Genomic DNA, 25,614 nt, shown 5'->3' with positions numbered 1-25,614 from the left:
GGTGAACTGACCTGAGTTAACACTGAGCTTTTAATCAGTTTTGATTTCAAAAATTAATTGCAATATTTGAAGCCTTTCCTTGTCAGTCCCGAACTTGCTGCCAACTTCTAAGTTCTAGCATATTTTACATCTCTGTTTATGTGTTTCTGTTTGTGATCTGTAGTCATTAATAATTTTTATCTCCCAAAGTCTTCTTCAAATAAAAAAGCACAAGTACTTTAGGCATTCCTCCAAGCCTTTGATTTTTGTTAACACTACCTATATCCACATAGTGGGAAGTAAAGTCCCATTGACTAATGAGACTTCTCAGTAAAAGGGATAGGTTTGAACTGGAAGTTGCCTTTCTGTACCTTTTTGAGGTGTGCCCAGAGCTGCACACAGGATTCTAAGGATTGATATATCTCAGATTAATATGGTGGAATTTATCCTTATTTGCTGCTTGGAGTGACAAAATAGAAATACCTTCGGTATCGCTTTGCTGGTCTTCAAAAGAAATGGGGCCTGAAATTATTTGTATGCAGAGTTATTAAATATGACTAAGTTGCATAATGTATGTAAACTAAGTTTTACAAATTTCTGTAGCTAAATATTTACGATGTATTTATTTTATACCAGCCATACAAGTTTGGCATGAATCACTGTATGAAATGTATTAGAATTAATTCAAAACAGTTACCCAAAGCTGAGTTAAGAAAATCTAATTAAAGAGTTCAAGTCCAAGCAGAACACTCTTCCTTAATTAAAAAAAAGTATCTGATTTCCCCCCCCCCCTTTTTCTTTTATTATGTAGGGAACTGTCATCATCATTGCAAACCATGGTGACAGGATAGATATCCCACCAGGAGCTGTATTGGAGAACAAAATAGTCTCTGGAAATCTTCGGATCCTTGATCACTGATCCAATAAGTGAACTAATAGAGATGTTGGTAATATTTCCTAGTTTCACAAGTGGAAGAACCCATAGGCATTAGATTTGTACACAGAAGGTCTCTATACTTAGCTATCCACTCACTGTACCAACAGTATTATTTCTAAGTAATTTTTCTGTACTTTCTTAACTGAAAGAATATTTAAGATGCAGATCTTTAAATGAATCTATAATTCAGCTAATATAATCTAAAGTGCAATATTGTTTGTCTTAAGAAAAGGCAGACATCTCTTGTGTAAGATGTTTTAAGATGCTGATGTTCAATGAGTTTTGAATGGCTTGTAACTGAAAAAGCTGTGAAATATGCTGTTAACTATTAAGTGCAACCACCTTATAAAACATAAATGGCACCCATGATAAAACACTTAGATGATTTATTAATATGGCACATAAGCTGTTTAAAATGTCTAGTACTTAACTGTTAACATTGTCTTCCTTCCTACAGTTAATACCTTCAAGCTATAGTACCATCACAGCAACGATAGCATTGCTCAGTTACCTCACTTTTATCCTTCTCTAAAGCTGGAGTTATTGCTCTCTGTTTACCCAAAGAAGAGACACCTTAGAATGTTACTCCTTTACTGTCACCCCTCATCTTCTAGCTTCTCTTACTTTTTAGCTATTACTTCTTAAGAAATCCTAAATGTACTTCTAAATATGGGAAAATATCACCACCTCAGTGTACTTTATGTTCTTAGAATTAAATCATGTTTTGCTTGTTACAAATGTGGAAACAAATTCCATATCTGGAAGGTACGGAAATAAATAACATCAAGCCCCCTGTCTGAATTTTCTTTTTTGTTGTTAACAAAATCTGGCATTGTGCTTATCCTATTCTTAAAGAAGTTGCTCTCTTAAACAGCTCATTTTTACAACTTTATTTGATTGACAACGACTTCTGCTAATGTTAACAGATAGGCATGCCTGTCTGAAGAAATCACAGGCACACAAACATGGTAGACTATCATTGTACATAATCATCACAAGAGTAGGCACTCACTGGGTTTAGGTAAAAATGCTGTGAGGTGAAATACACAGGCACTTCATTACTTAAGAGAGGCAGGTACCAGCCTGAAAGGTAGCATTAGAAAAAGTATTCATAAATTAGTCATGCCTCATCTCCTGCTGCACTTGAGTGTGTAGTCAGAACTACACTTAACATTTTAAATAGAGTGGGCAGGTGGGAAAGGAAGTAAATAAACTACATGGAAGTTGGCAAATTAGAAGTCCATGGAAGGGGTTCTTAAAAGAAGTGTTCAAAAAATTAACACAACACCTCCCCCCCCCCCATAGTTTGACTATGATAAGCTATCTTATTAACATGCCCTTATACTCAGAATAAGTTGCAGGGCTTTACTTTCAAGAGCTGGGAAACATTTAAAATGTCATCTTCTGGTGGGAGTATGAAGATTATTTATAGAAATACTTTGGAACAGGATGCACCCTAACAAATCCAAATCTATGCAGATAAGACTTTATAGAAACATCTGTAAAAAAATAATTTAACAGTAAAGTTTTATACTGAAAACATTTTCTATAATTCAACAGCAAGAATTTTCAAACTACCATCATTAAATAAAGGTGAGACACCATGTGAATTTCATTGCACTAGAGGAAATGCAAAGCATCTTTTTAATATAAAGATTTACAGAGCACTCTCTAGAAAACTACAGCTGTGTTACAGCTATATATTCTTTTGGATTTGGTCCAAAGAAACCTGAGCCTCGTTCCAGAAAGAATGAAGAAATTGCACAGAGAACTGATGACTTTTCTTGCAAAAGAACTATCAAAGTCATTCCCATAGTTGGTTTTCACCACATCACAAGGGAGCTTCCTCTTCTATGTTCCAATAATTCATCTTCTACAAAGAAGAAACCATCCCATGCCAAGAGGCAATTCTGCTCTGCTGGACTATCACCTCTTCTGTTCCCAGATTTCAGCCATGTTCAAGTCTAGGGTTTGAAGCCCTTTCAAAGCTTGGAGATTTCCAGTGTAAAAAGCTACATCTGCTGTAACCAATCTGAAACAGAAATGAACACATTGAGGAAACAAAAGGGCTGGATCTATAGGCAAGAATTTTAGATCTTGTTTCCAGCTAAGTGTTGTGCACTTGGTCTTGTGTGCTAAGCCTGATCTATTTTGCTTTGTACTGTATTTGTGTTGCATTTCAACACAAATACACGGTAGCCCAAAAGTAGGTTTAGAATCCATTTTCTTTGTACTTGACTCAAGTTTGCCGTCATCATTCACAATAATCCTTTTATCTGACTCCACTATTATTTCTAACTGCCAGCCTGAAATTTAACTGCAACTTTGTTGTGTGTCATCTATGTGTACCCAAATAATCTGTTGTGATGAATTTCATTGATTCAACTGTATACCTACTTTTGGGCCACCCTGTATAGTTAATACAGTTAGAAAATATCACCATCTACTATTAGTGTAAGGTAGTAGTAAAACTGTTTTTAATTCCTGAAGAGCTGTCATGTTCAAAATCATAAAATACTATGTTTTGTGTTTAATAATATAACTTCTATAAGATAACTACATCAAATATGCATCCATTAAATTCCATATTCTCTTGCTAGAATTCTTTTTCTCAAAATGTTTATTGTATTCTGGATCTCAACACTTGTGTTCTTTCCCATAGTGTTAGGTCCTTTTCTGTGCAGAGCCATTCAGCAGTATCAATCAAATGCTTAAAGGAGATAGACTGTATTTAGCAGCCTTACCCTTGAACTCCTATATAAAAAACCTTGTGTAACATACCCATTTTGAGGTCCTCCGTCATTGACTACATTTAAGTGGGCCAATTGCCTCTTCAAGTGAAGTTTGTAGCTTGCATTAATTCTTAAAAACAACATCTAGAGAACAATATAGAAGATGTTCCTTTTTAGAATATATAGTAAGAAGGTGAAAGGCTTTGTTCTCTTGAGGAGTGACTGAAGAATACAGAAGACTCAACTTACGCCGAGGTTATGTTCTGGGGCTAGCGCGTAAAGCCAAAATTGTGTATAGTCAGAACACACTGTGGGTCCAGTGGTGGGTAGGATTGCCAAACTCGTCTTTTCCCATATGTCTGACCCCTTTCTGCCCCCTTATTTTTATTTTATTGCCAAGCATATGTGTACAAGTTAAATGCACTTAAGTTGTGAGTTGTACTCAGTTTCACATACATACCCAACTTTGCATTTATGAGCCACTGTGCACTTCCGCCAGCACAGAAAATAATGAGCACTTCATAAATAATGGTTCCAGGCATTTTTGTTTTTGTTTTTTTAAAAAACAACCCCCTAGTTCTCCATACTTTCCCCTGGAACCATGCTTAAGTATGGCATATTTTTTCATGATGTCATCTCACATAACAACTCTGCATTAATGAACTGTGCCAAAGGTTAATAATATACAGTGGTGGTGTGAAGCTACTTATAGATGCTACAGTCCCACTTGGGGTGTGGCCATGGAGATATGGTTGTCAGTAGCTTTCACGTAGGGGACATAATATTTAAACAAGTACCAAGAAATGGTTTACTTATTTTCTGATTCATGGGAATCTTCTTGCCCAAGCACACACAAACTTACAAGTAAAATTAATGAGACAATATCTGCAATTAAATAGTATGTGTTACTTGTTTTAAATAAAAAGAGTCCATTACTTCTCCCATCCTGCCATACTAGACCCGGTAGGTTTGGCTCCCTCTAGCACTTGAGAGCAGGAATATACTTGCCTCTCAGGAACTTCTAACTAGCCCATTTCCAGAAGCAACCTCAGTCACTATTCCCACAGATGGCAGCAGACTACTCTGGGTCGCTGGCAAGCCAATACCACTGGGCACTGCTTGCAACTGGAACTTTCTTCCATCTTTGTGTCGATCCTGTAAACTTCTGATGGGTATTGGTAAGAGGACCCATGTGTGTGGGTTAACAAACAATAGGGAAATGGCTGGTGCCTGTTTTTTAAAACACGGGACTAGCACATAAAGAGCCCCAGTAGCAGAGTTTAAATCTGGCATCAAGCAGATTAAAGAAGCATAGAATTGGGCTATTAAACCTTTTGATTCCATTCCTGCTGCTTGAGTCAACTGGTCCCCTTCTACCCCATTCTGAAGTTAGTTTAAAAATGCTTTACTTAAATCAAGTCACAGTCATGTAGCAACATTAAGAAATGAAGATAATTGTTTTTGGGATGATAAATACAGCAAAGGGAGCCTCAGACACACAAGGCAGAGAGCTATGTTGAGGCGTGTCTGCCTCCATGGTGTGCAGCATGAGAAAGAGGGAGAGAAGAACATCTCTCCCATCACTGATGCTACTCTATACTCAGTAGCACTGTTAGGGTTGACTGCAGATCTCCCACAATTTCTTCCTTCTCTAACCTGGCAAAAAAACAAGAAGGAGGTCGCTTCTGGGAACGAGTTAGTTACAAGTTCCTAAGAGCTGAGGACATTCCTGCCTTTGAATGCTAGGGGGGACCAACCCACCTGGTTCAGCATGACAACACAGAAATACCTAGTGGACCATTTCCCCAAGGCTATTAAAAGACTCCATAACTGAAGGCTTTACTTGCAGCCATATTTCAAATGACGTAAAGCTATTCCAATACTGATCTCTATTTTTTGGATATTTACTATTTATGTGTTACATAAAATAAGGAATAATTTATTTATGCATAGCGTTTTAAGCCAAGATCTTAAATAACATGAGATGTGATCCTCCTTGTATGAGTAATCAGCAAGTGTAGACTTCATTTGCAGATGCCTCTTCAACTATTGGGAGCATACGTGACACTCCTACAGGAGAAATAAACACACCACTCAAAACGGTTCACCTGTGTCTGCTCCTCAGGAAGAAGGTCGTATATTGCTTCATGCATCTTTGCCATCTGTTTACAAATATTCCTGAAGCAGGTGGAAGGAACAGGTGCTTTCACCTCATACTGTTAACAAAGACAGGGAATGTGTCACTAAAGTTGTTTTCTGGCTGCTACTTTAAAAAACACTGGAAATTCATGGGTTGCCAGTTCATTTCTGGGCCCAATCTAAGGTGCTTATGTTAGCATTTTAAGCTCAAATGATTCAGGCGCCAAATATCTGAAGGACCACCCCCTTCCCTACAGACCCTCTCAGGTGTCCAGATCAGCAGGGGATGCCTGCTTGGTAGTTCTGCTGTCCACAGAAACTTGGGGTGGTGGCCCAGGAAAAGGCATTCTCTGCGGTAGGCCCTGGTTTGTAGAACTCTCTCCTCAAAGCTGTGTCTGGCAACTTCAACATATAGTTTTCAGTGAATGCTGAAGGCACGCATCTTTACCTTGGTCTTTGACACCTGATAAATATCTTCTTAAGAGTTTCACCCTATTTTTGTGATTCTGGAGCCAGGTTCACCACAAGTAGATTGCTTTAAACTATTTTTAACATTGTATTTTAAATTAATGTATCCAACCCTGAGACCCTAGTCTCATCAGGAGTAATAATCTTTCTGCTGACTGGATCAGTTTCTCATCCTCAACTATGATTTGCTATACAGATGATTTGTAATGTGCTAACATTCTGATCAGACAACTACCATAAAATATCTTATTTCCCAGCTGTTAAGAAAAACTGCCCCAAAGAACAGTATGTAAGTTTTCTGCAAATGCAAATACAATGCACAATAGAGATATGCACAATATAGTTACTTTATGTACATACAATATAGCTCAGCATGCAATGGGAGGGGCTGTTTGCACGGGGAGCTCACATGTACACCTCTGCACACACAGAGTATGGGTTTGGAGTGGAACTGGATTCTTTTTTTAAGAATGTGAAACTTCATGTATAAAGGGAGGCACACCTGACCTTGCCTTATGAGTTTGGGGTCCATATCTGGACATTTATTCTTTTATTTGTAACTGAACTACTAATGTAACAAGTTAGCAAAATACTGCACAAGGGATGTCTTGGAGCAATTATCTGATAAAACTTAGAGGTATCCTCTATAATTCTCTGCTAAGAATAACAATACTAAAAATAAGACATTTCAAACCAGAAAATTATTAGAAAAATACCTTGCTAACGTAGTCAAAATACCTAAGCATACTGAACTGCTAAGAAACAATAAGCACCTGAACAAGGAAAGTATTGTCCATGTACCCACTGAGTATTCTATACGAGCTGAAGAACTTAAACCTTTGTTAAGAAGCATGATTCTATCCACAAATATTTACCTTGGAGAGCAGCTTGTCAAATAAGCTATCCATTATGGCTACGAGCTTTGCTGAAATTTCAGCTATGTGGTCATGATAATCCTGAAAAGAATATAATATTTATTATTTATATTTATGCAAGAGTCTGTCCTAAAGAGCCTATCCAGAAGGCATGAAGAAAAACAAAGATGACTACAATGCATTTGCCGCTGCTGCTACATTTTTAATCAGTAATACTTACTTGTAAGGCGCCCACAAATGCTGGCTGACCAATTAGTTTAGTCTACATTTGTCCTCACTACCAACACCTGTGGCAGTTGCGAGTTTTGGGAAAAGTCAAGAGATTTCCCTGACTTGTGCAACAGTATGAAGGTGAGGAAAAGCAATTTTTTCCCTTCTGCATGGAAGAAATTAAATCTCTCTCAAGCTCATTACAGTTTCTTATCTTATACAAATCTCCATGCAAATGAAACAAGACTTTGTCTTCCTCAATCCTTCTAGATCAGTGGTTCACAATTAGCTAATTACTGAGGACCCCCTATTTTTCTAAAGCCAAGCCACAGACCCCTACTTAGGAAATTTTTGATAACTCTGTGGTAGTTACCTGTGCAAAGCAATTATTTGAGGAAAATGTGGGGTAGCCTAGGGGATTTTAGCTTTACTAAAGGATTTTAGGTAAAATTTATGATATTACCAAAAACTGCCTATCACCAGACAGCAGGAAAAATGTGTCCCCATTACAACTGAATTTTTAAAAAGGAATTGTGTCCCTAACTTGTATGTTTTCTATATGCAGAAGGCTTTTTGTATGAGAGAGTATTCAAACATGCTATTCCTTACTTCTAATCTGAAATGGTACATTTTAGCAAAATTTTGCAGCATATGGATCTGCTAACTAAGGGATCTTGCACCTTCAAGACATAGGTGAAGGCTTGGCCAGGGCTTGATAAGGTATTGGGGAAGACTGAGTGGAAAACCGCTGGAATGTTGGAATGTTGATAGTAGTAGTAGTAGTAGTAATTTATCACTGTTATTTAGTCCTCCTGTGCTCAACTCATTAATCTCTTTGAGCTCTTGGCTCCCTCCAGCTGGCGCTGGTAGCAGAGGAACTCAGGAGCTGCAGCAGTTTCACCAGCGATCTACCACAGAGTGAAGCCACCATCCCACTCTGCCCTCACACCGACAGAGGCAGAAACAAGCTGCGTTAGCCAGGCACAATACAGCTTCTTCCTCCCTCCACTACTTTAAACTGCTTGGCGGAGGAGCACGCGGCTGCCCTTGCCTCAGCCAAGCAGTTTTACGGAGCCTCTGATTTGCCCTGGGCTCACATGAGCTGGTGGCAAGGTGGGGGCTCAATGAAACTGCTCCACTGAAGGGTGCACGGTTGCCGCTCCCCTCAGCCGTGCAGTTAATGGAGCTTCCAGCCCCCCTCTGGCTCATTCAGCTGGGGGAAGAGAGGCCTCTTCCACCCCCAGCTGAGCATTTCAGCAAAGCCCCAATGCTCCTCGGATCAAACATAAGCCCGAGAGGCATCGGAACTCGCTCACTGTGTAAGGGGGGGCCATGTTTCTCAGCTGCTTCTTACTTCCCTAAGGTGCGAAGAAGCAGCCAAGATAAATTCCAGACATAGTAATATATCAGCATATATTTAAGGTAAAGGTAAAGGGACCCCTGACCAATGAACAAAGGAAGATCCAGTCGTGACCAACTCTGGGGTTGCGGCGCTCATCTCGCTTTATTGGCCGAGGGAACCGGCGTACAGCTTCCGGGTCATGTGGCCAGCATGACTAAGCCACTTCTGGCAAACCAGAACAGTGCACGGAGCATCGGAGCGGTACCTATTTATCTGCTTGCACTTTGACGTGCTTTCGAACTGCTAGGTTGGCAGGAGCAGGGACCGAGCAACAGGAGCTCACCCCGTCGCGGGGATTCGAACCACCAACCTTCTGATCGGCAAGTCCTAGGCTCTATTAGCTACTGATATATCACAATGTTGAAAAGAAAGTATTGCCCAGCCGTAGCACTAAACTAAATCATCAGAGGTTGAGCTGCTGTGGTAATCACAGTGGCAATTTGCTTAGCTATTTCCCCTGTTCGACTTCCAAGATGAGACATGAATCCCAAACTCATAAGGCAAGATTAACTGAAAACCGTAGTACAAGCAGTGGGAGAGTCCTGTAAACTTGCTAGTTGTTGAAAGCAATTAGAAGTTCTTTTCAGTGAAAAAGTAGAGATCAAGGGGGGAGGAATCCCTTACATTTTTAAAAAATGATAAGCATGTGAGCTGTTTGCACTCTCTTCCCCCCTCCCTATGAAACTGTGTCAGAGGTTTTTGCCCAATCCCAGTTTACTTGCCATCCCCCAACTCTTTCACAAGTTTTTCCCCTCCCAGCAAGCAGGTGCTGGTTGTGAGCAGAGGCTGGATGACCCCTGGAAGGCTTTCACTGTGCAGTTAACAAGATAAGCAAGTCCCGGGCAGGGGACGGTGCCATGGACCCCCTGAGTGTGTTCCGCAGACCTAATTGGGAACCACGGTTCTAGATGATTAAAAGGCAGTTTTTTTCTCTCATGTACAATGGAGTCTGGAAGATGGGAGTTTAGAGAAAGGAAGCAAGAGCAGGTGGGACTGCAGCACAAAGGGAATTTGTTGGAAGTTGCTGGAATGTGAACTTATTCAGAAGAAAAGGAAAAGGTTTATGAGATCCTATAGCATCTATTCCCAGCACTGTCAAGGAACAAAGGCAGATGAGCAAATGGACATTCACACTGCACGGAGGTTATTACTATGCAACCATAGTAATGCACACCTCTAGGTTGGAACCACCAAAACGACTGCCCATGCAGGGAAGGTAAAATGCATGCAGGTTTTTCTTACCTAATAACAACAACAATAGTAACAAGGTATTTCAATCCAGAAAATTATTAGAAAAATACCTTGGTAATGTGGTCAAAATGCCTAAGCATGCTGAACTGTTTGGGCTGCAGGCGAGCTTCAAAGTGAGCTCTGATAACAGGAATGTAGTGCACTATGAGCTGTAGGCAGCGTGATGAGAGGGCTGTGAAGACAGAGAAGAAAACAGAACAGAACAACACAACACAGAAGAGCTATTACTATGAGATCTTTTCCTATGCCAACTGCAATAAAGAAAATATGCACAGCATTCTGCATGAGGAAATACTACTTTTATTTTAGAAATTCACCAACAGCATGTTGGCTTACTGTGCCAGTACACAAAAGTTAATCAGAACGCAGCTCTTTTTCATGAACGGAATTTTAAAATATCTATTACATGCTAGCTCCTTCACATACTGCCCATAAAAGAATTTGCAATACAACCACAAAAATATGTTCTGGAAAAGCTGCTTACTCGAAGTTTCTTTAGAAAATTGAAAAGGGAATTTACATGACCACAGAAAGTTTAAGCCAAATCCATACCTAAATTTTTTGTAGTTATTGTTTTCAAGCCAACCACTTGCAGGGCACCTGCTCCAAGCACTAGCTGGCAACTTCTTGAGTTGAAATACTGAGAAAGAGAGGAAGGTAAACAGTAACACAGTGGCTGATGGGAACTGGGAGTCATGTTGTAGTTATCTCATGATCTTATAGACAAATTCATGGAAGATAAGGCTACAAGTTATGATAGCTGTTCACCATCTCAGCATCTGAGGTAGCATGTCTCCAAACACCAGTTGCTGGGGGGAAAGAGTGGGAGAGGAGAGGGCATGGTGAAAAACAGGTTGCTGCTTGACTGGAAAGTGCTTTAGTCTGACCCAGCTGGACTACGTCCCTCAGAGCCTCTGGAGAGGGTTCTAGGAGTGTGGAGTAGAGACGTGAGCTTGAAAAGCCTCTTTCCATGAACTGCATCCTGTTGTTCTAACATTCTTAGCGCAGATTCTGCGCTACAAGGTGGGGGGGGGGGACTAGATGAACTCTGGGGTCCCTTCCAACATTTATGATTCTCACTTCCTTTAAGACAATTACCAAGTTCTTAGTTTCTCTGAGACATGCACAGTACTTATTTTATTCCAGCTAGATACTTGCAAAAATCAGCACCTTAGTGCTAAAAAAGAAACAAACTACTCTTCCAAGAAACTGAAAATACTGGCCTTTATCAGCAGCATTAAGTCAAATGGTCTTTCAAAGCACAAGGCAAGGCCTTTGAATTTGTTCAGTTATAGATTAAGTTATTCTTTGTTTTACTAATTTGTGGTTTAATCTCAGTGTCTGAAGCTGATCCAGCTGGCCGTTGAGTTAGGAGCAGCACAAAAATTAATGATGACATTCAACAGGACGGAGGGAAGGCATATGGCTTAAATATCAAAGTCAACACTGGGAGTTGCTTTGCATCCCACAAGGTGAAAAAATGAACAGAAAGCTCTCTTACAAACTTTGGTGTGCATCAAAAAGAGTTCAAAGTCCTACACAAGTTTTCTGATGTTAACAGTTAAGCTATTTCCCCCCACATTTTCCTTGACCATACCTATTTATTTTCATAAAGCCATTTCATAAAAATATATTTTAAAAAGCAAGGTACATCCCCTGCATTTTAGGAAAGATCTGAGGGACCTGTACCTTTAGTAAATCAGACAGACGAGTAAGCATGTCAGTAGCTATTGAGGGGATGCTATCCACACACTGGCAGTATTCAAGGATGATTCTAATTAACAACAACACTGTCCTGCAAGACAAAGAATCAAACAGACACACTCAGACCATATGACAGATTGCAAGTCATCAAAACATCTTTAAAAACACACTTCAACCTTTTCCTTCTCATCTTTTGCTATTAGCCAACACCATTGCCTGCCAATTTCTACTGTGGCTCCTGAATTTTACTTTCCAGGTGAGTTCAGCTCATATGCCATTGAATTAAATGGGGAAATTCTCACTGGCTTCAGTAGAGCTAGCTTATGGTCAGTGAAAGAGATGGTGCATTTTAGGGAAAGTCACAAATACCAACTACCAATGTGTTTTTGACAGAGAAGGAGGGTGCAATTTTCTGCAGCAAAATGGTAAAAGATCCGAAGTTATTTCAACGAAGTATACTGCTGTGACTACACACACACACACACACACACACACACACACAGAGGGAGTGCTCAGCAATTCTAAGAAGCCAATAGCAACTTATCCAAAATAGACAAAAGCACTCCTCTATGACCTCTAGAACCATCCTGCCAAATTTGGTTAAGATATCTTAAGTGATGACTGAAGGCATAAGTGTTTAGATAGACAAACAAAATTTCAAAATATACAGTAGATTGGTGGAGTGGTTAGAGTGTCGGACTGGGAACTGGGAGAGCAGGGTTCAAGTCCTCACTCGGACATTAATTCCACTGATTGATCTTGGGCCAGTCACAGTCTCTTAGCATAACCTACCTTACATATAGACCACCTTGAGCAACTTGGGAGGAAGAGCGGGACATAAATATAACAATATAAAAAGGGAATCCAGCATTAACAGTACAATCTTCAGCTAAAACATAAAAATACTAATGCATACCAGTTTCTCTTGTTTTATATTCTAGAGGCTCAACCCAGAAAAAAAAACAGGCATCAAAGTTAATGAACCACTTTCATTTGTTGATCAATTCACTTTCAGAGAAATCATATAAATTCACTTCTTTTAAATATTCCTACTCTTACTTAATTATTGCTATCCCAACTGTACATTGGGGTCAGAGCAGCAACATCAATTAGATGAAAAACTTTTTTAAAAAAATCTTACTTTTGAATCTTTCTTTTTACTAGCATTTCCTAAACATTAAGTTCAGAGCTCACAGCAGTGACTTAAAACAGAAATACTGGTGTGGTATGTACCATATAATATCTCTGGCTACTGATTTTGAAGGAACCCAAATTATCACCTGGTAAGATCAAAAGAAAGAAAACAAACATTTGACTGAAATTTGCTGAGGATTTTAAAAAGGGAATTATATGCAGGAGACTTACTCAGGAGTTTTCCTCAACTTTCACAAAAACTAATAAATATTTTAATATTCAAAAGTGAACTTGCCATGACGGGGAACACACATGTCTTACCCAACTACAGCATATTTTTGTCCATCAACAACAAGGAAGTCAGTTGGCTTTCTTTCTTCAGGTGCTAAAACAATTGAACAAAAAAGGAGGGGGGGGGAATCTAAAATTAAAAACAACACAAATAACATTGCAACTGTCTCTTTAAAAAAAGGCCCAGGGATGAAAATTACCCTGCACTTTACTCCTCCATTTCCACTTTATAACACTGGCATGCACTGGCATGCAGTCTGTGAACCGGAGGGACTAGCTTAGTCCCCCGGGCGCATGCTCAGGTGCAGAGGGAAGCAGGTTCTTCAACAGAGTCCCTCTATGTACTTTACAATGCACAGGTGCAAGGCATGCTCTTAGTCAGAAAGTACAGTTTCTTTACAATGCACAGGGGCTTGGCTGAAGAACCTGCTTCCCTCCATGTCTGAGCATGCACCGCCCACGCAACTTGTAGCACACAGGATTCTCTCACAAACATTGGGGGGTCCATGTTCCCTTCAGGCGCCTGCTGCTCTCAACTATCCACACCAGCAAAAACTGGGAATTTGGGGGGGGGGATCCTTAACTTTCAGCCACTTCTGTTGGACTGAATTCCCAGCGACCCCTTTCTTCCTACTCAGGAGGGTGAAACAGCCAAGTTTGAAGGGCTATGTAGCTAAGAAGAGTCAGGGAGGGAGGACACAGCAGCCTTGGATGGTGGAGAAGGTTGCAGGGAAGCCCAAAAAGTGGGTGGGAGAGAGAGTGTGCACAGGGAAAACCAAATCCTGCTTCAGATGGCTTATTTTTGTTCAGAACTTTGGACTGGCACTTTGCTTCCATTTGGATCGAAATGGAACCTTGCTTTGGTTTGTTTTCTGAAGCTTTGAATGTCTTCTCCACTGATAAAGCACAGAAAAAGAAAGAAATAGAAGGAAGTGGTAGTGTTGGTAAAGGGAATTCCTGTCCCGTGGACTGGCAGGCAGTGCTTTTCTGACCAATGAGCATGCTGCAAGTGGGCTGACATGTGGGCTCCAGTCTCTTTGCCGTATGAAGGTTTATTTTGTTTTGGGCCACTCCAGCTGCTGGCATTAAGAGAGCCAGGATAGATTCTAGGGTGGAAGAATCCCCTTCCTTGTCCTGAACCTTCCCCTGAGATGGGAGGGAAGGAGCAAGAGTGCAGGAGTGGGTGGCTGGGACATGGGTGACAGCCCTGAGGAGACAGCCCTGCAAGGTATGACAAACCTTCCCAACTCACTCCCTTTGCCTTTTCTCTTCTTTTAATTTGGTTGAACATCCTCAGTTTGCTACTGTGCTTCAAAGTAAATTAACCCTTTAAAAATTGTCTACTGCTCCGGAAACATAAAATTTGCCTGTCAACATTTTGCAGCATCATGTCCACATGGAAATTACTAAAGTAACAAGGAGCCAAGAAACTCACCTCCTGTTTTTTTTTCTGGTAAAGCAATTCTGCCATCTGATATAGAATCCACAAGATCCTGAAACTCTGCCGGAACATCAGCTTGCTTCCAGCGCTCGTTATCTAGCAGGAGGCTATTTATACACATAAAGGAAGGGGGAGTTCAAAAATTAGAACACATTGCCTTGAAGAGCTACGTGTCCGTACTGATTTCAAATTTCTTACCAGGATGAAATCATGAAATAGTCAATTGATTCAAATACTAATCAGTGGCAGGCAGACTAAAGAAAGCTGTACTGGCAAAAGCCTTATGGAAATAAATGAGAATGAAAATTCATGAGGCAGTCTGACCATCAAGAGATTTCATTCCAACTCATACATCCAGTGAGCCACATGTGTGGCCATCAGTAAGATGTGGAAAGGCATTTGTGTGAAGTGAGTTTCCATACAGTTTGGACAACTTCAACTAAACCACCTCTGTTAACTGTAACACCAAAACTGGGTAACCTTATGGGAAGCAGCTCCTCACTTTTCACATGATGCAATGCGCAGAAAGTTGTTACTGCTTATGTGTACACTGGGCCTCAGATTAAACTACTGGGTTGTTTTTTTCTTTGACTGTTTCTTATTGCATTTATATCCCACCTCTAAGGAGCTCCAGGTGGTGCCCATGACTCTTTCCCCCATCCTCAGTTATCCTCACAATAACCCTGTGGGGCAGGTTAGGCTGAGTGTTGGTGACTGGTCCAAGGTCACCCTGTGAGTTTCATGAAAGGGGATTTGAACCCTGGTTCCTCAGATCAGACGACACACTTTAGCCAAACAATTTAGCCACCTGACTTTGCTCTGAGCTAAGTGAACAATGCCATATAACCTGATACCAAATATAGGCAGGAATGGGAAGGAGCTATAAGCAACAGAAATGGCACTGTCTCTGAAACTGAGGTCAGGGTGGGCTAAACTACCCAACCCTGAGGCAGATGGCTCTTATGGAGCACATTTCTCCCACCTTTTGCCCTTTCATTATGAAAGGTGGTGGTAGTGGGAAGCTTCAGGAGCTGCTGCATTAAGGAGCCTTGAAGCCCACATGTACATCATAATCACAGAAAGATACCTGAGTTTGGTCTTTCTTTCCTCATGGAATCTGTTTACAAATCTGTTAGCTTGGCTCTGAAGTGCTCCACGCAATGACATACTCTTCCTACCACAGATTTGTTCTGTATCCAAGATGAAAGTTTCCATCAGTCGCGAAAGAGCAACAAACTCTGTAGAGTTCAATTTCTCCAGGAACCCATCCTAAATGAAAAAAGTGATGTAACAGCATCATAACTATTTTCATTGTTATCCTACCCCATTATAAAGACTGAAAAGGCTACGTAGTAGTAGTAAGGAAAGCGCCATCAGCATGGACTATCTGATATCTTTTTGTCACCAGGTGATTGACAGGTGAGTGACCTGAACCGCCAACAGTTCCTCACCCTGGGCTATTGTATGAATATCATCTTAAATATAAAGCAAAGCCCTTTCCAACTTTCAGGCTATTTTTAGACATCAGTTCTGTTGACTGTGTTGGGTCCAGGTGGAAGGACATGATTACATTAATGACCCTAGCTAGACCTCTTCTGGGACGCAGGTATATACAGTACATGGAACTTACTTTTGCTCTAGCCATTAGGAACTTGACAGAACGATCATGGCAAATATCAGAGGCACTGTAAAGTAGGTCCTGGATATTGTTTGCTAATCTACCTAGTTCCAGTTCTGAGAGCTTTATGTCCTCACCAATCCTGAAAGAAATAGAAGGAAGACTTTGTTGACACATAATTTTCAGCTGAAACAATCCAGTGCCCCACCAGAAAATGATTCACATGCAACTACATAGACAATGAGAACTTTGCATTTTGATGTCAATAACAATCTCTGAACTGGAGCAGAATTGACTTTTCAACTGTCCAATAGATAGCAGCAGCAAGTGAAGTGACAAATAATATATACCAAAAGACCAAAACTAAAAAACAAAAAACCAAGCAATTGATGGCCAATTACTGATCATTTAAGTCTTTTACACCGTGTTTACATTATTTACACACCATTCCACTAGAACACATTTTTGTTTAACATAGTATACACTAACCTGAGTCTTTCCAACATGCTATTTCCAGAGAGGGAAGTATATTGGCAGCTTCTAGCCATGAACCACCATTGGCAGGACTGGCAGCAATAGCTGCAGATATGTTCTATGCTTATGATAATATTTTATTATCTCGTTATTTATGCCATTTTAAATGTGCATTTTATATTTTATTTCCTTTAGCAATGTGTTCTTTTTAAATGTGTAAGATGTCTGTTTTGCTTTACCTGCTGTGTTAAATGGGCATCCTGTAGTTTATCTCCTTTGTAATGTTTTTTTCTGACATCTTTAAGATAATATTTTAGTTTCCTGTTAATCATGTTGCTTTGAATGTATACTTTATATTTGACTTTCTTCAGTAATGTTTTATTCTGGATTGTTTTATTTAATACTTTAACGTGCTGTAAAGTGCGTTGAGGTTTTTCCCTAAAAATATGAGGCTGTATAGAAATGAAATGGGGAAAAATATTAAAGATCTGCCTTTTGACTTGTCAAGTGGCCATAAGTGTTCTCCAACTAAGGCTGGTCCAAGATTTTACCAAATATAATGACAGGGAAAGGCTGTGGATGGCTGGTAACCTCACTGTTGTGGCATCTATGCTTTGCTCTCTGTATAATATCTACTCTCAAACACAGGAAATTCTATGTCCATATGGTGCATCAGTGAAGCCAAAAAGGAGGACTGAAACCGATTCCTAACTCATATGGGTGTAGGGTCAGGGAACACAGCTAGGGCTCTTAAACAGGGCAAACATAGACCAGAGAAAAGTAAAGGTAAGAAAAGAAGAAAGAATCTGCAAAGCTCTTCAGGTGTAATTAACTGCAACTAAAAACAAAGGGCTTCAAAATTTGGAATGCTTATATCATATTAGATCTGAAATGAAAATGGGAGGGACAATTTATTATCATATCATAGAGCGTAGTCATAAATTTATATCATCAAATTCAAAAGAGAAACCATGTTAATGGCTGAGGCTGAATGCGCAGTCTTCCATTCACACACCATGACTTCCCCTTCTTCTCTTCTCCCCTGCAGCCTTCCTGCTTTTAAAATCTTCTCTGCAGTGTCCCCATAACACCCTGTTGGGTACAACCTACAGAATGCTATGAAACTGAAGGTGTTAGATTCAAGGGTTGAGAAGCCAACATGGGCAGAATATGCATTAAACGTGAAACTGAGTTTTAGGCTCACATTTTTTAGAGCTTCTGGGAGTTTACTTTCAATTTCAAATTTAAAAGCAGTGAATTTGTGCTAATTTCGTTAATTTGTTTAGCTGCAGCGGGGACTGAATCCTGCTTTTTTTTTTTACTACCTACATGATGTCAATTCCACCTGGTGTAATACTGGACGAAGTCTGTTCCTTGCTAGATGAGGAGTCAGTGGTACATTCTGGCTCAGATACAGAGTCACTGCTGCTGGGTTCACTGTCTGGGGAAAGGTTTCTCTGAGAGGCAGAATAAGCTGCTGCAGATGGGAGGTCTCCTTCACTGAAGGCATCACTTATGAACATGCCCTCATGCGCCAGGTACACCAGTTCTGCGTCTATGGTACTGTCCTTTGCAGAGTTCTTCTGAGCAGAAGTATCACCCAGTTCCTTGCTCCTCTGGTTCTTGTCTAGAACCAAGAGAACCACTCTTCTGATAACATTTAGTGTTGCCTAAGATAAAATAAGTGCTGGTTAAAAAAATTGAGACAGTGCTGAATTCCTTGAAGAGTACATCTTTTAGCAAGAATGTTTCTATTTTAAATACTGCAATATCTGAACACAACAGAATGATTCATATCCACTATGTTTACATCATATATGCTGCCCCATAACATCTTCTGTCACTTGCTAAATGCAATAATCATGGTGGTTCATATGAATTCTGCAAAAAGTGACTGGCAGAATTTTAAAACTAAGGCCAATAAATTTATGCCATTTACGCCATTAGGCCATTTCCCCAAATATTTTTTTAAAAGGATAAAACATGAAACATTAATAATGATAGTGTTCTCTTTCAGGGCTTGATCTAAGGTACGGTATCAATTTCAGAGGCAGATGTTCTAGAATTATCAGCACATACAGAGATTTAATTGATGAAGAAATTCACAATATTTTCCCACACCACAATGTTGAATCTAGTTTTGTTACACTGTAGAGCTAGGGATGGAAGGAAGCAGTGATTTCCGCACCACCCTGTGTTCCTCACAATCAGCACCATTTCTTGTTCCACTGCAGTTTAGCTTCTCCTAAAATCTACATTATTCATCTCGCTATCTGCTATGTCTGAAACTAGTGTAGTTAATTGCGTAATTAACACCAATAAATTTCAATGGAAGGGAAACATTAAAAAATGTAGAAAATAATGCAATCATGTAATATTCGCACAGTAAAAAGATTGTGAATACTGCTTATACAGTCATACCTCGGGTTACAGCCGCTTCAGGTTGCGGACTGCCAAAACCCGGAAGTACCAGAACTGGTTACTTCCGGGTTTTGGCAGTCGTGCATATGCAGAAACGCTAAATCGTGCTTTGTGCATGCGAGGAAGCGTCCAATTGCAGCCCGCGCGTGTGCAGACGTGGGTTGCGAACGCTGCGGGTTGCAAATGTGTATCCCGCACGGATCATGTTCGCAACCCCGTATTTGCTTGTATGATTTCCATTCCTGACCTCAGAGGAACATGTAAATTGTGGTAATTTCCACTTCCATTTCCAGCTGTACAAATAGATTATAATGCCATACAAGGATACAATTCATTCAGAAGTGTATTGTAAATCTAACAAAGGAGGGTAAAAATTAACATTCAGCTGAAGCAATACCTCTGGGTAACTTATAGGCAGGAGCCTTGAGGCTTGATCTCTCAATTTAAAATGTGATTCTCCTAAGAGGCCCCAGGATGTCAGCGATTCAGCTTTGAAGAATAATTAACCTGCCAAAGGGATTATGCTCTGAGCAAGGGGCAGTGAAGTATTGCCTGAGATGCAGCCTGCCTGCTTTTGGATAATGGCAGAGGACTCTCCAATGCCTTTCATGAAAACTCACTCAGCTGATGCAAGAGACCCAAGTCCAAATGTATCAAAATTCAATTGGCTTAATAACAATATAAAGTCTTTAAAGTACACTTCTTACCTTAATTCTCTTGAGAAATAAAATAAAATTAGAAAATATATCTTTCAGTAGATCAAACCACTGTGGAAAATTCATCATCCTCATTTGATCTGCAAGTCTATGAAGAATACCATAAAACAATAATTACAATTTCATTTAAACTCAGTTTAACTCTCATCCTGTAAGGTGGCCTTGGGTACATCCTTGCCAGTTCTGTCTTCAGCTTCTCAGGCTCAGCTTCCTATCTCTAAAAAGGTATATTAAGGTCTACCTCACAGTGCTATTATTATGGTGAATGATACAAAGACTAACAGTACACCTCGGGGGGGGAATGCATAATAAAAATGATGAAGAAGATCGACATTAAATTATGTTTACATAATTTCTGTAGCAAAATTTGTATTCTGAGGTTTCAGAAACTGAAGACTTTAAGGAACTTTGCAGATAATTCTGTAGTACATGTAAAGGTGAAGGTAAAGGGGCCCCTGACCATTAGGTCCAGTCGTGGCCGACTCTGGGGTTGCGGCGCTCATCTCACTTTACTGGCTAAGGGAGCTGGTGTTTGTCTGCAGACAGCTTCCAGATCATGTGGCCAGCATGAGTAAGCCACTTCTGGCGAAACCAGAGCAGCGCACGGAAACGCCGTTTACCTTCCCACCAAAGCGGTACCTATTGATCTACTTGCACTTTGACATGCTTTCGAACTGCTAGGTTGGCAGGAGTAGGGACTGAGCAACGGGAGCTCACCCTGTCCGTTGCGGGGATTAAATTATGGTTTATCCTGAAGAGAATAAGCAGCAGGTGGTCTCAGCTCCCACACTTCTCCCTCCCCTCTCCTCCAGGAGGAGATTTAAAGCTTTCACTTCTATTTTTGATTAACTGGAGTTTATCATTACATCTGAATCCTAAACAGCAGCTAATCTTAACTATGGTTTGTTGAAACAAGCCAGTTTCACAGCTTGTTGCTTGAGTTCACTTCTTTCAACAAACCATTCTTAAGATTGACCAGTTAGTTGGACTTTGAAAAAATGGCATACTGTGGTTAATCAAACACAAAAATGAAAGTTGCAAATTTTTCATAGGGCCTCACAGCTGTGCCAGAAGAGGAGCAGGTAGGAGGCAGCATGTAATCCAAGCCTTATTGCAAATCATTTCCACCATGATAAAATTTGATTTATCATTATGTCCAGCACAGCTAATAGTGTCAGAACAGAGAATGGGTTGGTTAAGATTTAAAACTTGTTCCTTTAAAAATGGAACATGTTAATTTGTTTCAATTCCTATGAAAGCAATAATTATAGCTCTCAAGGAGAAAAAGTAACTAAGGTTAGGCTGCAACACAACACACAAACCTGGCAGTAAGACCATTAACTCAATGGATCTTACTTCTGAGCTGACATTCACAGGATTGTGCATTTATTGTGTTTTTTTCCTGCCAAGGGAAAATGCTAAAATTTAATCAGTTTTTCTAGTATTGCCAAAACACACTTCTAGAATGATAAACAATTACATGACACAATGTTTTTAAATCTGTAATTGAAAAAAGAAGGAAATCCTGAGAAGTAAATGGACAGTCAATCAATTAGTCTTTCAACAGAATTATAGCCGAAATCCTCTGCGTTTTTGAGATTAACCAAGTGGAATACATTTTCAAAACTGAATTGCCCTCTAGCTACAAATTAGAAACTGGAGCAGCTTTTTCTTTTCCCAGCAAAAAAGGATCAATGAGAGTGGATTGCAAATATGTGTTTAAAATATTAGCACTGGCCTTTTTAGTGTCAAACAACATTCTTTGCTTTGGAAGAATTTGCCTGCCTGATCTCCTAGTTATGCCTGAGGTTTTGATGCTTAAACTGCAATACTATACTCACTTATTTTGAAGTATGCCCCATTAGATACACTTGAACTTACTTCTGAGTAGATATGCAAAGGACTGAAGACATATATATGAGTACTCAGAGGTAAGTGCCATGGAATTCTGTGGATATTATTCCAGGTAAGACTGTATAGCAGTGGTACCCAGTCAGGGGTCCATATAATGCACCCAGGGGGTCTGTGGCACCATCCTCTGCCAGGGCATTCACTTGGAGGGGGCAGAGAGAGGGGGAGAGAGGAGGAGTGCAATCCCTTGCTCCACAGGGAGGATTCACATTTTTAAAAATTCCCCTTGCTCTCTACTTTTTAGCTGAAAATAACTAACACCCTAACACTGGACACATTTCTGGAGGCAACTGACGTAGAATTGATACCAGAAATAAAACATTACATTACTGAGCACCTGTGTGATTTAGCAACTAGCTTCAGAGATGACTTCCCTGCACCAAATCCTGAAAACTCATGGATAAGGAATCCTTTTGATTCTCTATGTGCGGAAGAGCAAGATGCACTTGTTGACGTGACTTGTGATGAATCACTGAAATCATTTTTCAAAGAATGTAGAATGGACCAATTTTGGGTTTTTGCTGATTATAAGAAGCTAGGTGTAAAAGCTTTGAAATGTCTAATTCCCTTTTGTTCCACATATCTTTGTGAACAAATATTTTCAACATTTTGTTATATGAAGAACAAGCACAGAATTGGCTTGATGTTGAACCAGGTTTGAGAATAAAAGTAGGAAAAATTGAACCAGATGTGGAAGGGATTGTTCGAAACAAAAAGAGGCATGATTTTCCCCATCCCATTTAGGTTTAACGTGTGTCAGGGTACTGCCATCGAAAGGGGGAGGAGGGCAGAAGATTACAGGGAGCCTCCAGCATCGATGAGCAGTATGAGCAGTAGCACTTTGTCAGGGAGTGGAGAGAGTCACGCCTCCGGCAAAGCAGAGGGGGGAAGGAGGCGGGAAGCGAGGCAAAAGCTCACAGAGAGGTGAGCCCAAGCACCTCTCTCAGCCAGGCTGGTAGCAAAACAATCATGCCGCTTCCGTTGCCCAGTTTGCGCAGAGGCATCTAACGTAAGGAGGGGAGGCGGAGATTCAGAGGGGTGTCTAAGTTCTTATGCTGGGGGGGGGGGGACACCAGAAAAAGCTACTCCCGGAACCTGCAAGTGACTGAGACAGACGTGAACTTTGGACTTCTGAACTATACATAGTTTGAACTCAATAAAACCTGTAAAACCTGATCAATGCGACGGTCATCTCCAGGCTTGACTACTGTAATTCACTCTACGCGGGGCTGCCCTTGAAGCTGTCTCAGAAGCTCCAGCGGGTGCAGAATGCTGCAGCAAGGCTCCTCATGGGGTCCCTGCCATGGGAGCATATTCACCCAGTGCTTTTCCAGCTGCACTGGCTCCCGGTGGAGTACAGGGTCAGAATTAAGGTGCTGCTTTTGACCTTTAAAGCCCTTCATGGCCTAGGACCCTCGTACCTACAGGACCGCCTCTCCCGGTATGCCCCACGGAGAGCCTCAAGGTCCATAAATAGCAACACCCTTGTGGTTCCAGGCCCTAAGGAAGTTAGATTGCCTCACGAGACCAGGGCCCTGCAGGATCTGATTTTTTTCCGCAGGGCCTGTAAGACAGGGTTGTTCCGCCTTTGGCTTGGAGCCAGTTTGATTCCCTCCCTCTCTTTCTTTTTTCTTTTCCTTCTCCTGCGATGAGGCTACATTTTAATATTTTAATGTTTCAATATTTTAATGTTGTATTTTTTAATTTTGTTTTTAAGTTGTAATCATTTAACTTGTTTTTATTATTGCTTGTAAGCCGCTCTGAGCCCGGCCTTGGCTGGGGAGGGCGGGGTATAAATAAAAATTATTATTATTATTATTATTAAAAGACAAGTCGGAGTCCTGGCTGTTTACTTGCGAGCAACCACCTACAGACCTGACAGCGTGTTTTTAACATTTTGTTGGGAACTGCCCAGAGTGGCTGGGGCAACCTAGCCAGATGCGTTGCAAGTAAGTAAGTAAGTAAGTAAGTAAGTTCATTATTATTTATGTTTAGTAGCTGCTAGACATGTCATAATTTGTTCACTTGTACTATATGTTTATAAAATTAAATCTGTCTTCCCTCCAACTAAATCTTTGTCTTTTTTGCATGGTAATATCACAAATTTTATAGTCTCTTATTTAGTATACCTAAAATCCTTTCCTTATTAGGCGCTACCCCACACTTTCTTTTTAAAAAATCATCTGTACAGAAAACTACCATGGAGTTATCAACATTTTCAAAAGTATGGGGTCCATCGCTTGGCTTTTGAAATACTAGCTAACTGGGAACCACTGATGTATAGGATTGCAGCCTTAGCATAAATTTTTCAAAATTCATTCTCTCTCTCTCTATGATGACCAGAGGAAAAGGAGATAAAGCTTTGCACCTTTTAATGCCATGTAGAAGAGAGAATTTCAGAAAGTGTATCTTGCGTGACCTGCCATTTTCACATCTGGTGTTTGCACATGATCACACATTCACTCTTTCAAAGTTATAGGAATTATGCTAAAAGCACAGATGCCAAAAAGAAGTAAAAAGCATATGGACAAAATTGGTAGGCAATTCACAGATAGAGAAGCAACTGGTAAATCCAGTTCATAGCAACTCAAAGCTTTATACTTTATACTTACTTAACAACCACATCTGTGTCTATTTCTTCTATTTGTGACACTGTATTAACCACACACTGCAAAGATATAAGAAAGATATGTCTTAGAATTAAATTTGGAGAGAAAGCTTTCTACCCCTGAATCAGACATTTCCTGATTATCCTAATATTCAGAGCTGAAATAATAAAAACTTCACAATGGAAAATGAAATTGGACCACACATGCATTAGGCAAGGCTGCTCACAGATCACCTTATTCAGCTTTATTTTCCTCCTGCTACTTATTGTGATGTGTGAAGAATGATGCAGGAAACTGAAGTCCAGGTTTAAGGACTGAAGCCCAGGCCACTGAAAATGTTCACTCAATCCTGCCTATGGTTTCCAAATATCTTTTTAAAACATTTGATAAGTTGTCCTGAATGCCATTTTTGTACCCTTCAAACATTATTCTGAGTGCTTATTCATACATTACTATGAGAGCACTGTATGTTACACATTCACATTTTAAGTGTAATTCATGTGTGTCACAATCATTTTAAGTGTATGTGTAAAAATCTTACGTGTGCAGTAAAAAAGGAAAGATAATGACACCCTGAAATGCACCAAGTATTGCCTACAGCAGGGGTAGGCAACCTAAGGCCCGTGGGCCGGATGCAGCCCAATCGCCTTCTCAATCTGGCCCGCGGATGGTCCGGAAACCAGCATGTTTTTACATGAGTAGAATGTGTGCTTTTATTTAAAATGCATCTCTGGGTTATTTGGGGGGCATAGGAATTCGTTCATTCCCCGCCCCCCCCCAAATAGTCCAGCCCACCAGATGGTCTGAGGGACGGTGGACCAGCCCCCTGTTGAAAAAGGTTGCTGACCCCTGGCCTATGGCCTTTCAAAGCTTCTCCTTCTTTGCTTCATTTCTAGTTTATGCTAAGCCTGAAAAGACTGTCCAAAATAAGCTAGTGTGTTTAGAACCCAAAGAATATAAAATCTTTTCAATACTAGGATTAAGATGATGTCTCTTTTCCCAAAACAGCACAGAAAATTCAAGGATTGGGCAGAGCTAAACTAAAGAGAGCAATAAATGTCAGGTGCAGGAAGCCCAATCCAGATTGGTATAGTGGTATTTTAGAGCAGCCTTCCTCACCTTCGGTCCCCCAAAGCTGTTGAACGACAGCTCCCATCATCCCCAGTCAGAAGGCCGATGGGCAGCGATTATGGTACTCCATTATTTACAGCTTATAAAAAATACATCTATTTTTAAAATCTAGATTATTGTTTCAAACAACAATCAATAAGCAAAACATATTATAAATCAACAAAGTACCGT

At 40.3% G+C, this 25,614-nt stretch overlaps 2 protein-coding genes and 1 long non-coding RNA gene across 8 annotated transcripts in view; 2 read left to right on the top strand and 1 right to left on the bottom strand.

The window, feature by feature from the left end:
* The window catches only part of UGP2 (UDP-glucose pyrophosphorylase 2), a 35,266-nt gene extending 33,555 nt beyond the window's left edge, over positions 1-1,711 (top strand). For both annotated transcript variants that reach the window (XM_081855596.1, XM_081855595.1), the window contains exon 10: positions 791-1,711. In XM_081855596.1, coding sequence (XP_081711722.1) covers positions 791-898 — 108 coding nt within the window. In that variant the 3' untranslated portion in view covers positions 899-1,711. The remainder of the gene's footprint in view (positions 1-790) is intronic.
* An 80-nt stretch (positions 1,712-1,791) lies between these two features.
* The window catches only part of VPS54 (VPS54 subunit of GARP complex), a 54,890-nt gene continuing 31,067 nt past the window's right edge, over positions 1,792-25,614 (bottom strand). For 4 of the 5 annotated variants that reach the window (XM_081855482.1, XM_081855481.1, XM_081855483.1 and 1 more), the window contains exons 10-23: positions 24,316-24,371; positions 19,784-19,880; positions 17,985-18,325; positions 16,194-16,323; positions 15,651-15,832; positions 14,558-14,670; positions 13,153-13,216; positions 11,683-11,788; positions 10,546-10,633; positions 10,044-10,165; positions 7,131-7,211; positions 5,757-5,864; positions 3,698-3,792; positions 1,792-2,948 (exon numbers count right to left, since the gene is read on the bottom strand). In XM_081855482.1, coding sequence (XP_081711608.1) covers positions 2,843-2,948; positions 3,698-3,792; positions 5,757-5,864; positions 7,131-7,211; positions 10,044-10,165; positions 10,546-10,633; positions 11,683-11,788; positions 13,153-13,216; positions 14,558-14,670; positions 15,651-15,832; positions 16,194-16,323; positions 17,985-18,325; positions 19,784-19,880; positions 24,316-24,371 — 1,689 coding nt within the window. In that variant the 3' untranslated portion in view covers positions 1,792-2,842. The remainder of the gene's footprint in view (positions 2,949-3,697; positions 3,793-5,756; positions 5,865-7,130; positions 7,212-10,043; positions 10,166-10,545; positions 10,634-11,682; positions 11,789-13,152; positions 13,217-14,557; positions 14,671-15,650; positions 15,833-16,193; positions 16,324-17,984; positions 18,326-19,783; positions 19,881-24,315; positions 24,372-25,614) is intronic. The other variant, XM_081855485.1, reaches the window with a different exon arrangement.
* LOC309338489 lies at positions 2,955-3,518 on the top strand. Its single transcript, XR_014154930.1, has 2 exons — positions 2,955-3,085; positions 3,161-3,518. It is a non-coding gene; the product is annotated as an uncharacterized lncRNA (long non-coding RNA).

This window comes from Podarcis erhardii (assembly GCF_964252035.2).
Source record: "Podarcis erhardii genome assembly, chromosome: 3".
In the NCBI taxonomy this organism is placed as follows: Eukaryota; Metazoa; Chordata; class Lepidosauria; order Squamata; family Lacertidae; genus Podarcis; species Podarcis erhardii.
The sequence above is the reverse complement of the archived record's forward strand: the minus strand, read 5'-3'. Positions and strand labels throughout refer to the sequence as shown.